The sequence below is a fragment of the Daldinia childiae genome (assembly GCF_008694065.1).
Source record: "Daldinia childiae strain JS-1345 chromosome Unknown Scaffold4, whole genome shotgun sequence".
NCBI lineage: Eukaryota > Fungi > Ascomycota > Sordariomycetes > Xylariales > Hypoxylaceae > Daldinia > Daldinia childiae.
The window spans coordinates 351380-366989 of NW_022984645.1; the positions used below are offsets into that span (position 1 = coordinate 351380).

The 15610-nt window shown below is 43.7% G+C and overlaps 4 protein-coding genes across 4 annotated transcripts; 2 read left to right on the forward strand and 2 right to left on the reverse strand.

Annotated features, from left to right (window-relative positions):
• Positions 1 to 364: 364 nt before the first annotated feature.
• GL218_04399 (uncharacterized protein) lies at positions 365 to 8770 on the reverse strand (the record flags this gene model as incomplete). The annotated part of the gene is made up of 1 exon (XM_033581002.1): positions 4160 to 5362. One exon carries the CDS (start codon positions 5360 to 5362, stop codon positions 4160 to 4162), a length of 1203 nt encoding a protein of 400 aa, XP_033435830.1.
• Positions 8771 to 9624: 854 nt separating this feature from the next.
• On the forward strand, positions 9625 to 11281 carry GL218_04400 (uncharacterized protein; the record flags this gene model as incomplete). The annotated part of the gene is made up of 2 exons (XM_033581003.1): positions 9625 to 10628; positions 10687 to 11281. The coding sequence occupies 2 exons, from the start codon at positions 9625 to 9627 to the stop codon at positions 11279 to 11281; spliced, it is 1599 nt and encodes a 532-aa protein (XP_033435664.1).
• A 370-nt stretch (positions 11282 to 11651) lies between these two features.
• GL218_04401 (major facilitator superfamily transporter) lies at positions 11652 to 13245 on the forward strand (the record flags this gene model as incomplete). Its single annotated transcript, XM_033581004.1, has 3 exons — positions 11652 to 11955; positions 12009 to 12255; positions 12312 to 13245. The coding sequence occupies 3 exons, from the start codon at positions 11652 to 11654 to the stop codon at positions 13243 to 13245; spliced, it is 1485 nt and encodes a 494-aa protein (XP_033435665.1).
• Positions 13246 to 13539: 294 nt separating this feature from the next.
• Positions 13540 to 14304, reverse strand: GL218_04402 (uncharacterized protein; the record flags this gene model as incomplete). The annotated part of the gene is made up of 1 exon (XM_033581005.1): positions 13540 to 14304. One exon carries the CDS (start codon positions 14302 to 14304, stop codon positions 13540 to 13542), a length of 765 nt encoding a protein of 254 aa, XP_033435666.1.
• Positions 14305 to 15610: the final 1306 nt, after the last annotated feature.

Genomic DNA, 15610 nt, shown 5'->3' on the forward strand with positions numbered 1-15610 from the left:
GGCATAAACTTGATTGGCTTGACTGCTTGATTCATTCGCATAATAACTTTCGTTAATAAGATAGAGACAGCTCGCCTCTTTTTCAACCTTTTGAAATTGTTACCAGAAAACCCCGAGCTTCCCGACCCCTATTTTCTTATGAACGGAGGCCTTAAAACGCCCCACCAAATCGAACAACTATCCGTAGCGCGTAACTAAATACCGATCTCTACAGCTACTGTGGTACGCTAAGCCGAAAGACCGTTTGAAGCCATACAAACGCGAAAACCGACCCATTATTACGAATTAAAAAACTCGTCATGAAATCTCAATTTCCATGCTCTCTAAAAACTATATAATTACTATTAATATACGGGTATACCACTTAAGCATGAATGGCTACTTGGACCTGAGGGTAGACTTGAACCATCGACTGATATAATTCAGGATGATTCTGCATCAACACTTGCGGCTCCCACGCGGTCGCCACGAATATCGTATCGATACCGCTGCTTATCGGCGTAGTGAAGATGTTGCAGATCTGTAACCCGATGAGAAACGCAAAAGCCACCACAACTATTTATACCAAGTTAGTATATATTCAAGAGCGATGCTATATCAGCCGTATGACTTACCAGGTGTATATGAGCCGTCAGCATTGTATGATGGATGCGTGAATACCTGATACTGTGAGCAAATAATATTATATAACTAACCAGCTTCAAGAAGACATCTTACAAGATATAGATAGGCAAGCAAGCTGGTCGCATAGCCTACAAATGTCGCACCCATTGAAAGGACTGGGCCTATGAGACATTCGTTAATAAGAGCATCGATACCGCGCTGCTTAATCATGTTCCATGTGTCCTTCGCAGAGGCGAAGTAAGACTTCCCGTACAAGGCAATATAGGAAAAAGCATAGCGATTGAGGAACTGGACCGCCCAATCAAGGATCCCAATAATACATCCAAGAATCCAGAACATGATAGTTCCGAGAATGTTGCCTTGACCAGCCTCGCTCTGCCGAGCAACAGAGCAAAGTTGTCTTAGAAAATTGAGGATAGCGACGAGTAAGGAGCCTAGGGATATAGAACCGAAGCTATATGTAAGTGCACGTTTAAGGCTACCTCGGGTTGCGCCTTTAGGGAGGTTATATGGGTGAAAGTACCAAGACCCGTAAACTCCCGAGATAGTGGTATGGATGGTATTTTTTAACCACTCCGAAATCCAGTACATCGCAAACGTAATGAAAACAAGCAAGCCGGTGACCTTAGCAGTGCTGCAGCCGCCGGCTCCCTTTGCGCAAGCGGGGTTTTGACCGGGTGAGAATTTCGCATACACGGCGACGAAGGTCACAGAGTACCATGCAGCGAGAGCAGTCGCGCAAAGACCACCCAATGCGCTAACTAGATAAACATGCCCGTAACTCTTGGAGACATCAACAGCCGTCTTGAGCATCAGAGCGCTAAATGGGATACGCGGGATCCAAGTCTAAATGAACCGATAAGTAAAATATAGCTAAGGGTAGTGACGGCTAACTTACGATAAAGGCGAAGATGAGGAATGCCACGAAGATCAGGTATACTATGCCGCCGGAGTAATAGTGCCGGGAAAGCATGTATATAGCAGTCACGAGGCCGAAGACGATATTGAGAATACCACTATATTTACCTGTGTTAGTTTCATATCCCTTTTTGCAGCTTCAAGTGCTGATACTTACGTTATCCAGATGAACTGCTTAGGGAATTGGCGGGCTAATAGTACATATAGGTAACTGAAGACTGTGGCGACACAAAGACAAAAGACGAATAGAATAAGTGTATTCGTATTAAGGCCGACGCTCGACCCGGAGTCATAAATTCCATTGCCTTGGAAATTTTTTGCGGAAGCTATCGTTTAATTAGTCCAGAGGAATTGCAGCAGCGGTGGGTATCACAGGAGGATGATATTTACTAACCGTAGCCATTGATAGAAATCCCGGACACAGCAACATAACCCGCGACGACAATGAGGAACTAGGAAGTAATAATTAGAGATGCGTTAGGTAGGGTATTCGAGGTAGAATGTTACACACGAGAATGCCGGCCCAGATGTCATTGTATTTGGGACGCTCAACCTTGAAGGCTTGGTCGAACATGGGCTTCTCGCTACCATAACCATTCACTGGGTTCGAACCCGGAGCTGGGGGTCCCTGTTGAGCATATTGAGGCTGCTGGTACTGATTAGGCGGCTGTTGTGTATTGTAGTAGTAAGAAGCAGCCTCGCCGCGCTCTTGATTGTTCGCCATCATAAGATGCGACGTTCAGTCTATCGCCTAGGCAGCTATAATCCAATTACAACGTATCAGTTTAACAGTCTACCGGAAAGAAACAACTTCTCCAGAAGTAAAGCTGTTGTCGGCGTCGGAGCAAAAAAGGTCAAAGAAATGTAGGTAGTCGTAGGAATGAGAATGCCGGATATCCAGAAAAGGAGGTACCTAGGTACCTAGGTAATAGATAAACCTAAGATTGACATCACAAGCGCACTAGTATAAAGCTTGTGAAAGCTCATTTCAGTAGTGCCAAGATAGTAACAGCTAGTTTTCATTTTTAAACTCTAGAATGTAACTGGACTTTTTTCCGTTTCTTCACAAGTTCAATTTTACAATATTTCATTGGTGCCTTACTGAGTCAATGGCGTCACTAACATCCCACCAAAACTGAAGAGATGCAGAAACGCGAAACAATAGTACAACTTAGTTTTATTTTATTTTTTATTTATTTTTTTAATAATTTATGACAACCTATGAAGGGAATATTAATATATCTACATTAATTCCAAAGGTCCAACTTTTACCTCCCAGCTCAAACAATTTTCCCATATCATCCCCCCGTGCTTGAGCGTGCTAGACTCAGTATCGCATCCGTCTACAGCTCCCATTAGGTTCTTCTCACACACATCCGAGTTGAGTCAGAACCTAAACTCATGTTCTAGATTCGAATCTCTGGGACATGCCTTATCCTCCTCCTGGACGGAGATCGTAACAATGGCATCGTCCGTTTTATCGCCGTCGTTAGTATACCTCTTAATTTCACCATTGTAATAGCTCTGTCGTATACCTTCCCAATACTCTATCTCCTCGCAGATATACTTAATTTTAGACAGGACATCCTTCCGATCGAACTGAAATTCAGAGTCTGTGTAGCACGTCGTCTGTGGTGGGGCTACCGTAGGCATAGAGCGGGTATATAGCCAAATCGAAATAGTTTCTAGTTGTGTTGAGCTACTAATCGTAGCGGTAGAGGTCGGATATGGGCTACTAGCCAGCGATGAGGTTGTCAACACGCTCCCTCCTGTTTGGCTATGTTGTATAGAACTTGAGCTGGTGCTAACGATAGGTGTCCTAGATTCTGTCAAACCGGCTGGGGAAGATCCAGTGCTATACGTTGAGGAAGAATTTGAAATTCTTGAGGACTGAATAGGTAACCCACAGGCTTGGAATGATGTGTCCCGCCTGTGGTTGCAATCCCAATTCCATGAGAGTGTCATATCCCATGCCTCTGGGCCAAGTTCTTTGTAGCAACTCCATTTGGTTTTTATTTCATGCCACTCTTTTGCATCCAACTCATTAGCCTCAGTCTCGTGGTTAATGAGGGTTTGCATTTTAGACGTGATATCCTCAATAAGTCTATTCGCGTAGCCCTTAACTTCCCCTCTTGAAGTTTCTGGAGAGTCGGCTACCTTATTGTTCATGAAATCTTTGAATTGTTCCGCAAAGAAATCGCCCCGCTAGAAGTAAGAAACTTCGGGATATTTTGTTCTAAGAGCTTCGTCTAATTGTTGTCTAGAATAGGGAGTGTAAGCATTCTGTTATAATAGGATACTAAAGATGTAAATAAAAATAATCCTTAACTCAAAACATACGTTAGCTTATAAAGTCGATTGTTTGTTTTATCAGTCAATGACTTGTTTTCTTCTAGATTTTTCATGTAGACCCCAAGACGAATTCTCTCGAGTTGGTTAATTTTTTCCTTCATGCTCTGCAACGAGTTTTTAAGCAATGATTGTTTGGAATCTATAACACCCAAACTGATTATACGGGATATCTTGCGTAGATGGGTACTTGGATTTGACACAGCTCCCTGTAGTGTATTAAAGATAAGCATGCTGAAATTTCAATTTGAGCAATTAATAAAGAGATTTAGTAGAAATATACCTTAAAGAAATCGTTCAGATTAGATGTCATTCCAATAAACTCCATTTGGCCAGGTTTATCGGAGGGAAGCCCGCTGAAGATGTTGGAAAGCAGATTTACCTCGCCGGAATCGAAAATATATTCATTAAACTCGTCACATGTCAATTTACCATCACCTACGTTGTTGACTTTGGAAGTGTCGGACGGTGCATCTTTGCTTATGGTAGTCTCGAAGAATTCCGTAAGCCACCCCTTTTCCCATGAATGATTCATTGAGGCTCCGTCGCGAGGTTGATTCGTTCTTTGGTCGCCATTTTTATATTCTTCTACGGCAACCTTTGTGACAACAGGTGTACAGGCATATTCGTCTATTGTGGTTGAATACCATCGAGGGACAGATATACTTGCATCCTTCGCTGGCCCATCCTCCTGTTGCTTGAAACCATCTCTGTCATCTTTCCAGAATTTCACGCCAGCAGGATACGTTGGTATAGCCACTTGTGTTTCCTTTGGTGTAGTTGGCTTGCATTTACCAAACATTGCTATTGTTCTTTTACTTGCCCGCTTTGCAAGATTTCTCTTGTCTGGTATATTTTCGTCCTTCGGATCGACATCATAATTTGGACATGATAATTTACAATCATCTGCCCGGCGTCCAACCCCGGTGAGACCTGTAATGCATGGAGTAGTTGACGTTGTCGTAATGGTCGTACCGGTGACATCGCAACCAATTGTTGTTTGTGAGCAAACTGTCGTAAAACAAGTTATGGATGAATTGGATGGATCTCCCGTAGTCGGCGTGCAAGTAATGGCACAATCGCTTGCAGTCTTGGTTTTAGTACAAGTACTTTGACTTTCTGTGCTCGTATCTCTTTTAGTAGAGCTTGGATTATTATCCGAGTCTCCATCGTCTCCTGCGTTTGTTTCTGGTCCCTGACAATTCCCAGCCGAAACACCGAGGACCTGAATGCAAGGACGCTGAAATTTTGGAAGAGATGGAAGATCCGGGAAGTCGAATTCAACACCGGTAATTTCTGGTAAGTTCCATATAACTATGCCACTTCGGTCACCGCCACAGCCAGGGCATCCAACCAGTACAGGAACGACCGTTGAGTTGGTATCACTACCTATTGTCGTAATCCAGGTGTTGGCTGTTAACTGTGAGTTGGTAATGGTTTCAATGTTTAGCCCAGGGGGTGTGATTGTCATTGTTGAAATTGGCTGGGGGATCGTCGTAGACGATGATGGTGGTGTTAAAGGTGATGAAGACGAATCAGTTTGTGAATGTGTCTGTGAGGACTCCCAGCTGGTACTTGTTGGAGTGTTAATGCTCGGGATATCATTACCGGGGGTGGAACTGTAGGATTATGAACTGCCACTGGGGGGATTGATACTGCTCGGACTGCTAATAGTAGACCTGACAGTATTGAAATTAAAGCTACTGGAGCTTCTATCGCTAGATCTGGTGCTGAAACGACTGGTACTATTAGACCATAGTGCAGTAGGGTTGGACATTGTGCTCTGTGTAGATGTAGAACTGGGAAGAATACCCGAACTCGAGGCTGTTTGTTTAATTGGGTAGAAGTAGCTGGCCATGTTTGGTTGGCGAGTGCTTTTAAGTGCACCCTTAATTTTGGATGATCGTAAGATATGAAAGCTTCTGCTCTGGAGCAAAAGCCTACGATATGAAGAGCGTAGGTAATGATGATAATATTAAATTTCATTGTAATAGGTACGCTTCAATATAAATATGATAGCCATACGAATATTCACGGACGTTTCGGTGTCAGGTCTTGTATATCTGTGGTGCCATTTAAGACTCTGACTGCCCCGAACTATCTATCTTATATACTATAATGAAGCTACACTGGGTTTCATGCCATTGGGAATATAGGGGTAGCATACAGCGTTTTGTCGGTCTTTAAAGTACAGAGAATGAAATCTGGATGCTAAAAATAAACTTGGGGTCTTGAAATCAACCTGCAGCTCGAGTGTATGCTGGCACCTTTAGCAATAAGCCAATTTGTTTCGAGCAAATTTAATATGAATGCTGATTGTAGTACTGTGCAACATACTCCTTGAAGATCATAGCCCGGTAGCATTTTCATTATATTAATCAGGCATATACCGACTCCGCCTACCGCTTCAGCCTTCGGCCACTATCTGCTTGGGTTACGAAGATTGTAAGACAACTCATATATCGAGAACAGGTATTCGGCAACAGGGCCAGAGTAATATAAATAGTTGGATTTTAAAAGGGGTACATGAAATATAGCTGTACTAGATATACTTGAAATTTAACCACGTGTGAATAATAAATCTATGACATGCGGGATTTGGGGTCGATGTGTACGAAATTATCTATATACCACAGCTTAAACTATGATGATTTTTCTCTTCAGCTTGCTAAATCTAATCCTGGTTGCTATATTAAGTTAGATATGAGCGTTGAGGCGCTAAGCATATGTCTCCGTCCGGTAGCTTTTGGTAGATCTCTGTGGATTTCAATATCTGTTGCACTTGTTCATGCGTGTAGTTTACTATTTTTAACCTGACAACGGATGACACTCTACATTGTTGGGTATACATTGGTCTGAGTATCTACATTGAAGTATGATGAATAAACCCCTAGAAAGTTCTGGCGAATTTCGTAATTCAAACCACCTCGTACGACATCTATAGCTATCTAGATCATAATAGAACGTATGTTCTATACTCATACTTTGTAAGGGGTAAGAAGTCATCACCCCAACTCAGCGCTTGTACCACTGAGCGCGAGCATCTGACTTCACACAATCAAGCAATCGATCTTGAAACCCTGCAATTTCATTAGCCAGTGATTGTTGACCTTCTGGTCCAGCGTGCTGATTAATTTTCCGCCTGGAGCACTTTCATCTGTCTCAATCTCAGCTGCTAGTGAACTATCTCTCATCCGCCATATTTCCACCAGCGTTTCCATCGTTGATGTTAGCATCCCCCAAGGACAGACGTCCCTCATATCATGTAGCCGATCTATCACCCACGTCCTACGAGACTCATCCGCCGTTTCGACACCGGTAAGGAATATAGGCCAGGTAGCAAATTTAAATAGGGGCGTATGAGATGGGATGAAGGAAAGGTGATATAGAATTGTGGTAGCTAGGTCAGCAGTACTAGACAGGGCAGGAAAGCTTTTGCCCCCGCGGTGAAGGCTTTGGTGTGGTAGTTCTGGAGCAACTAGGAGGATATACAGGAAGACAGCGGCGCGGTAAGTGGCAGCGATGTGTCTTCGATAGTGTAGTTCGATCTCGTCTGCGTAACCGATAACTGCTGCAATCTGCGCACAGACTTTAACAGCCCAAGCGTCACCATCAAAAGCTTGAACCTCATCTAAAAGCGAAAGACAAGACTGCATCTGCTCGTCATTCAAAACACTAGTCTTATTCGATCTTATATTCCTCGCTAACTGCGATATTCGATAAATGGCGTAAAATAAACTGGAAGGGCAGCTATGATAACTGTTGGCCTCGGTGCGGAGAAGGATATGAAAGATTTCAATGTCATCCCCATCAAATGCCGAGGGTACCGTTATGAAGCTATTGCAAGGTGATACGAGGGAATCAAGTGCACTACTCCAGATATAATAAGCTATAGAGTCTGAAGCAATATAATCACGAATGCTTAGGGACTGGGAAGGCGTCGCAGGGCGATGCGCGAATGGTAGTGGAATAAGCGCATCATGAACTGTGAAATCTAGATTAGAGCTAGGATCTTCTTCTAGCTTTGGTCCTAATTCTATTAGGTTTGAAGAGCTAGATGTTTGCATGCGAAGGAGTGTACCGACGAAGTTCATGTGGGCTCGCCAGCCACCCTTCCCCGAATCAACCAGCGCAAAGTTGACGAAAAAGAGCACGGCAGCGAGAAGTGCGTCTCTACCTGCATCATCGTTCTGAATATCGCTTAAGGCCTTATGATTCCCAATGACATCTTGTAGAGATTTAATAGCCCTATGCCGTGAATGTAAGGCGTCTACTAGGGAGTCGGCTGCATGCCATGGGCTTTTGTGCCATCGCGCACCATTGCAGAAGTGCAAGGCCGATGCCGCAATGATGATTTCCCGAAGAAAGGGATACTTGTGAGATATAGGAACTAAATCTCTGAATGGATTGGCACCACGGCGGGGTGAATCATAAATAATGAGATCTTGACAGAAACGGGTAGTGTCTAGATATCATTAGGCCGGCGGTGAACAGCAAACAGCAGTGGGGATAAGTTGGAATGGGACTTACAATAATGAAGATAATGTCGAGATGATATGTTTAAGTCTTGGAACAGTGGATCTAGCAATGCGAAATTGGGAGAACAGAGTCTAGCATGTTGAGGAGATATCACACATTGTTCATCGTATACCGGATTGTCCGGTTGGGACTTGACATGCTCCCGAGTTTTAGGGGTGGAATAGACTGAAGAATTTGCCGATATTCGGTCTCCCGGTATCTTATTATCAACCCATTTATACAGCTTTCCGTATCCAAGACATCTTTGTCCAGTGCTCGTACATTTATGGCACACGGGAACAGATCGATCGCATCGTAAGCGTCGGCTCCGGCAGTTATGGCAAGCCTTTGGCGCAACCATGAGGTATGATTAGGCGCCGAAGCCGTAAAAGATATGTGAGTGACTGTACCTAGAGTAATAATAATTGTTTAAATGAATAACGGGAGCTACCAAATCATGGGTATTAGGCCTGACTGGGATCTGTAGCTTGCTTCAAGGTTTAAGTGTTGATAGTCTTGAATAACAGTCTCTCGTTGATCTTATCAACTCACATGTATGTGCTTAGTGCCTGACACTGTCTTGCTGAGAAATCAGAGATCTGAAAATGGACTCTTGATGACTTTCCGGAGTTATGTAATAAAGCGAATAAGAAACCGACGATGTTTGGTCAATGAAGAATATTTGGGTATTTTATTACAACATAATTTGTAAAAAGTTGGTTAGTAGGTGGAGTCAACGGGGGCGACGTTTAAGCTTTGGCATCATGTACAGTTTGTTTAACCTATTTGCCTATGCCGTAAAGGGTAGCCAAGACTCAAGTTGTGCATCGTTGGATCCAGTATAATATTCTCTTAGTTTCTTCTTTACTAATATTAACCAATCACAAGTTTCAATACCCCGGAAATGGTACCCAGAGTTCTTGTTAACATCCACACTCTCAATTGCATAATTTGATGGGATTCCCAATATGGTGGCCAAGATTCACCTCCCGCAGTTTCGACGTTGACACTAACAAGACGGTGACTAAGTCTTTATAAGTCTTTCCTTAGGTGACCGCTATATAAACACTTAAAAAATGTCTCTTCTGCTAGTATTTGGTAATGGCATTCGGTAGAATCAGTTCAAGAGATTCTCTCCCTAACTTAACTTAACTCTTTTCAACTCGCTCAATATCGGTCAAGCTAATCTAATAGAACCGTTGCCCTCAACATAGTATGGCTGGGTCATTAGAGGTTAATAATGGGATATTCGATTCGACCCTCGAGACCCCTGAAGATGGGAACTGTGAAGCCTTGACCAAAGTCGATATCGAGCGTCTCGGTCGTCAACGACCAGAAACTCTTGCCAACTGGGCCGCCGAGGCCGGCTTCGTTTTCGCCGTGGTCGCATCGCTATGTATGAGCGAGTACTTTATCAGTGGCTTCAATATCGTCTTGCCCGCATTAGCCAACGCCTTAGATATCCCAGAGTCACAACGAACATGGCCAGCTGGCGTGATAAACTTAACCACTGCCGCCCTACTCCTGCCATTTTCTCGACTTTGTGCTATGTATGGTGGCAGAAGTGTGTTTTTAGGTGGCCACGTTTGGCTCTTGATCTGGTCTATCGTCTGTGGCTTCAGCAAAAACGCTACTATGTTGATAGTAAGCCGTGCTATGCAGGGCATAGGCGCTTCTGCGTTTCTTCCAGCGGGTCTTGCTCTCCTTGGCCAGACGTATCGGCCAGGCCCTCGCAAAAATCTTATTTTCAGCTTTTATGGTGCATCCGCCTGTGTAGGGTTCTATTTCGGTATCATTATCGGCGCCCTTACTGGACAACTAGCTGACTGGACCGTCTACTTCTGGGTCGGCTCTGGGTTCGTATTCGCTGTCATCGTTACCGGCTTCTTTACCATCCCCCGAAACCTTGGCCATAACGATCCGGACGTATGTATGGATTGGTGGGGGGTGTGTACAATTGTGCCAGGATTGGCACTTGTCGTCTACGCACTTACGGATGGCGGAAATGCGCCGGATAGCTGGCGTACGCCTTATATTTACGTAACCTTCATAGTCGGCGCCCTCTTGCTCTGCGCTGCGGTGTACGTTCAAGGCTGGGTTTCGGCACAGCCGTTACTTCCAGCTGAGATATTCCGACCGAAATATATGAAGCGTATCTCTTCCTTCATATTCTGCGGGTTCGGGGTATTTTCGATTTTCTTGTTCTATGCTAGCTTTTAGTAAGTTATTACTGACTAACTATCTATTCTGTTGGTACATACTAATTATCGGAATTAGTATCGAGGAAGTTCTTCACGCAACCCCTATACAGACTGCCGTGTGGTTTATACCACTAGCTCTAGGTGGTTTCATACTCGCAATTACAGGAGGGTTTGTTTTACACATACTTTCGGGGCATATATTACTGATCGTTTCCGGTATGGGCTATGTGCTCTGTGTATTGCTATTCCCTCTCATACCTGCGCAAGACGGTTCAAGTGGGATGTCAACCAGCCATCTTTATTGGTCTTACATATTTCCTTCGATGATATGTGGTACTATTGGCATCGACATTACATATAATGTGACTAACGTCTTTGTTACAACATCAATGGCCCGACGCCATCAAGCTACTGCTGCTGGACTCATCACGAGTCTCGGATACCTCGGTATGGCATTTTGGCTCGGTGTCTCGGAACTAGCCATCTCGACTTGGGCCCGGTATCATGCAGCAGAGAACCCCGATCTACGTGAAAAATATCAAGTTGGGTTCTGGACAGGTGTCGGGGTGGCAGGTTTCACTCTATGCTGCGCCGCGACTTCGAGGATCGGCCGAGCGTCGGCCGATTTAACAGCAGACGAGAAATATGAATTAGAGCACAACGTAGCCTAGAAAAGGGTTAAATAACGACTATATGACTAAAAATAGAGGCCAAATTAGAAGGAAATAAATATGTTAGATTGGATAGACTGGCGTTTGCGCATGGATATTTTATTTTTTTTTATTTTTTTTTAAAAAAAAGACTTAATAATCATAATGAATATTTCGATATGCAATATGCTGCTTAACTCAATAGATTCAATTTCGTCTAACCATAATTTTTACGAACTCGAATTCTCTTATCGGCTAACCTAAGCCTCTCCCCCTCCATGTGGTCTTCGGTGCTCTTCGTGATAACATCTAATGATTCTCTTGTCAACTACGTACTTATCTCTTTACATTTACCCATATCTCCTACATTCTGATTGATGAGATTGGTAATATGGATAATGTAAATGACGATCTAGGCGCCCCAATATCAGAGACGCGTCGTCGTGTGTATCCGAAATCGTCTATCGCGCCGCTTCTGGTTTTGTTGCTATTAGTTAATCTTGGGACTACACTTTATCAACTACCGCTAAATCGGGTCATTGAAAAGCGTCTCTGTCGGGAATATTATATCATCCATGACCCCTCTATGATCGATCCTGATGGAAACATCAGCGAAAAGCGTTGCAAGGAGAATGCTATCCAACAGAGCCTAGCTTGGACAATTGGGACTATGGAAACTTTATGGATTGTCGGAGGCGAGTTAAATACAGTAGATTATTCCGGTATAAACGACTAATACATAAGATAGATTTCGTTATGACTATTCCTTTGGGGTTTGTAGCTGAGAAGTACGGCCGAAGGACTGTGCTCTGGCTCAACCTTATACCGAGGCTCTTCATGCTTGCATGGGCTGTGGTAGTCGGCTATTTTGAAGAGAGCCTGCCTCTAAAAGCCATTGTTGCTGGCCCAAGTCTTTCCGTCTTTGGCGGTGACTGCGTTTTTAATTCCATCATATACGCTCTAGCAGCCGGTTTAACAGAAGACAATGTCGTTAGGTATGAGTTCTACGAATATATAGATCCCCACCGAAGTACTGATATTGGGAATGTAGAGCAACTTATTTCAGCTGGATTAACGCTGTATCATATGTAGTCACATTTGTTGGGCCCGGACTTGCTGGAGCAACGATGACCTTGAACCTGTTCCTACCATTTTTAATCGGTATCTGCCTATTACTATTGGCCATTCCCACAGTATCATTTCTAGTAGACCCGGCGCATATCCCAACAGCATCAGAAGATGAGCAACGGCAGCCTCTCATATCGTCACCTATATTGAAGGCTCAAGAAACAGATACATCCATCCTAAAACCCGTTATTGAGCGCATTCGTACTCTCTATTACATTGTCAAAAGTCACCCAATGAACCTCATTCTCTTACTAGTTGGCTTTTTCCTCACTTCCCTTGCAAGCTCCGACACCAAGCTTTTACCCCAATATATATCGAAGAGATACGATTGGGATTTTGCTAAAGCCGGCTACCTCTTATCCGCGAAGGCTATCGTAAATTTTACTCTCCTCACCTTTGTAATCCCGGGCATTCTGAAGTCTAAAGCCTCTGTTAATCAGCCCCAATCTCAGTCTCTTTCCGACAAAGACAATGTTCGCTATGCTCGAGTCTGCTTAGTCGTCTCTGTCCTAGGTGCATTGGCTATTTCTTCTGCAGTTACAATTTGGCTCTTATTTCCATCTCTTCTATTATACGCTCTCGGATCTGCATTGCCCGTCTTTACCATGGGTTTGTTGAAATCTCGATCGGTATCGCCTAAGGATGACGACCAGCCAACAAACCCAACCGAACCAGAAACGCACATATTCTCTATCGTCATGATGGTAAAAACTCTTGGTTCTCTGGTAGGGGCACCTTTAATGGCAACATTATGGGTTCGAGGTATTGCGACGGGCGTTCTAGGTATCCCTTATTTAGTGAGCGCAGCTTTGTACATTGCCGCAATTGTCGTATTTGCTAGTATCAAAGTCATATGAATATGGCAATACAGTGAATAAAAGGAGCGCAATGCCTATATATTAAGCAACCTAGGAACAGGAATAACAGCTCAAGAAAGCGTACTATATCAAGGATTGTCTGACTTCCACTTCAGGGTGTGTGACAAGCTCAAAAATTCCAGCATCATAATAGGCCATTCACTCTACAACTCGGATTCCACCGACCCCTATACCCACAAAGGACGATCTATTAATTATTAATCGTTAGTCCATATGCTAAGCACAGTTATAATATATTTAACACATCATGTGAAGTATTTTATCTTATCTTACCTATATAGGATATCCGAGCTTTCGAATCACTTCCAAGATTTCAATAATAGATGCTGGTTCGACCGGATCTTCCCATGGTCCGCCGTTTTGCGCCATATACTCCTTTGTTTGCCAGTACTGCAATGGACTTTGTTCGGATATCATATACACCTCACCGCCAATCCTACGGACGTAAGAGCCATCCTGATTTATTGATGGAAGCCATATTGCAGAATCTCTAAGGTTTCCCTCTTTAGTCCATGGCAGCTCGACACACATCTCCCTAGCCGGTATGTATTTTGGCTGTCGCTGTTGCGTCCCGGCTATTGGAAGTTGATCACCAACGAATACCTCCTCCAGAAGCTGCCATATGCGCCGACGATTGTGTAAACCTTTAGGGACATGTTTCAGGACATTGTGGTAACCAGTACAGGCCCATATGTCTTCATCGTATTGGAACTCTCCGCGAGTGGGGCCGGGTGCAAAGACATCAATATGGGTTGGAACATCGAGACGAATACCCCCATCCACGCCGCAAGTTAACTGCCGGACGAGGAGCTCCCAATTCCATTCGAAGCCCTGGCCTCCCGGGCAAGGCTCGTTTGCTTTGCAATCTATTTTTTGAGTGTCTATATCCCATAGCCAAGGCAGAAGCCCCTTACTGGCTAGCATGAGCTCATTCTTCCAAAAATGCTGCGGCAACACATTACTTATTTTAAGAGACAAGTCCCTAAAGGACCGCACGTACGAGAGGATGATCTGAAAAATATCCTCAGGTAGAGCCATAAGCCGGGTTTTGAGGTTATGAGCCTCATCTTCAGCTACGTCACGTCGGACCGGTTCCAAATTAGAGAGAAGCGTATCAGTGATATTATCAATATTAATTGGATCACTTAAGAATGTCTGATAACGGTATTCTTATGAGCAAGTGGACTTTGGTCACCTATAGGCGGGAAGTGTAACTTACATATAAAAGATTGAATGGTGCATCTTGTGTCGGTCCGGGCCACTGGGCTTTATTGTGTTTTTTATCATAATAATCGAAAAAATAACCACCTTCCCAGAAATAGTCATTCGGTCGGTACCAGTAAGTTGGCCCAAGCGTATAATTCGCAGTTTCGCTCGCCGCGCCAAATATATTCGAAACAGCATGTCTCCAGCGCAGGGCAAGGAACAAGCTGCGCATGCTACAAATATACCTATTCGAGGAGTTTTCTATAACATTTCTAGCCATATTAAGACAGGTAGAATGTATGGGTATGTACGAGCGCTCGTCGAAAGTTTCAAAGTCCCAATTGTGGGTGTTTACTTCACGCTGAGTTCCATCTGGTTCGAAGAGGATAAAGCATGGTCCGCCAAGATGTTTTGCCTTGTACTCGCTAATTTCTGATTGTTTGGCGAAGGGCTGAAGTAGAGATAAGGATGATGGGTGAGTTTGAGGATGCGAAACGCCCTGATCACTGAGATTTTGATAAGTAAAGGATGGTATAAGTTGGCCCATTTCATCATCCGGGTCGCAGAGCAATGTAACGTCGCCTAGCCATAGCTCATCTCTTTCCAACATTGCGATAGCATCTTCGTCATCAAATTCTGGTGGAAGAGGGGCACCTAGTCCTTCTACGGTCCAACCGTTATCACGGAGGGGAAGCCCACAGACAGGACATTCATATTCTTGGTCGCTCCAAGCGTTTCTCTCCATTACCCCAAAGGTGGAAGCAAAAGACTTCTGGCTTTATATGAACTGTGTTTAATTTCTAATAGTGTTAATAGTTGATGTTGAAATTTGGAAGAGTTTCCATTGATCGCACTTTTCTAAGAAATTGAGGGGTAATCATCAGGTATATAAGTACCTGAGGTCCTAAGGTGTAAGATATCATAAAACAAGGGTTATGCTAATAGGTACAGATTACCGTAAAATAACATAGTTCCTATTCTACTTCATAACTTTTTCAGAACACTCGTAATTTGAAGGTACCAACATTCCAGGCTATTATTGAAGTCCCTTAGGTAGGTATTCGAGGCCTATCGCCTTAGGTAATATAAGACTCCAAAGAATGCACTTATTCTATATGGTAATCTGTCTGAAAGGGCT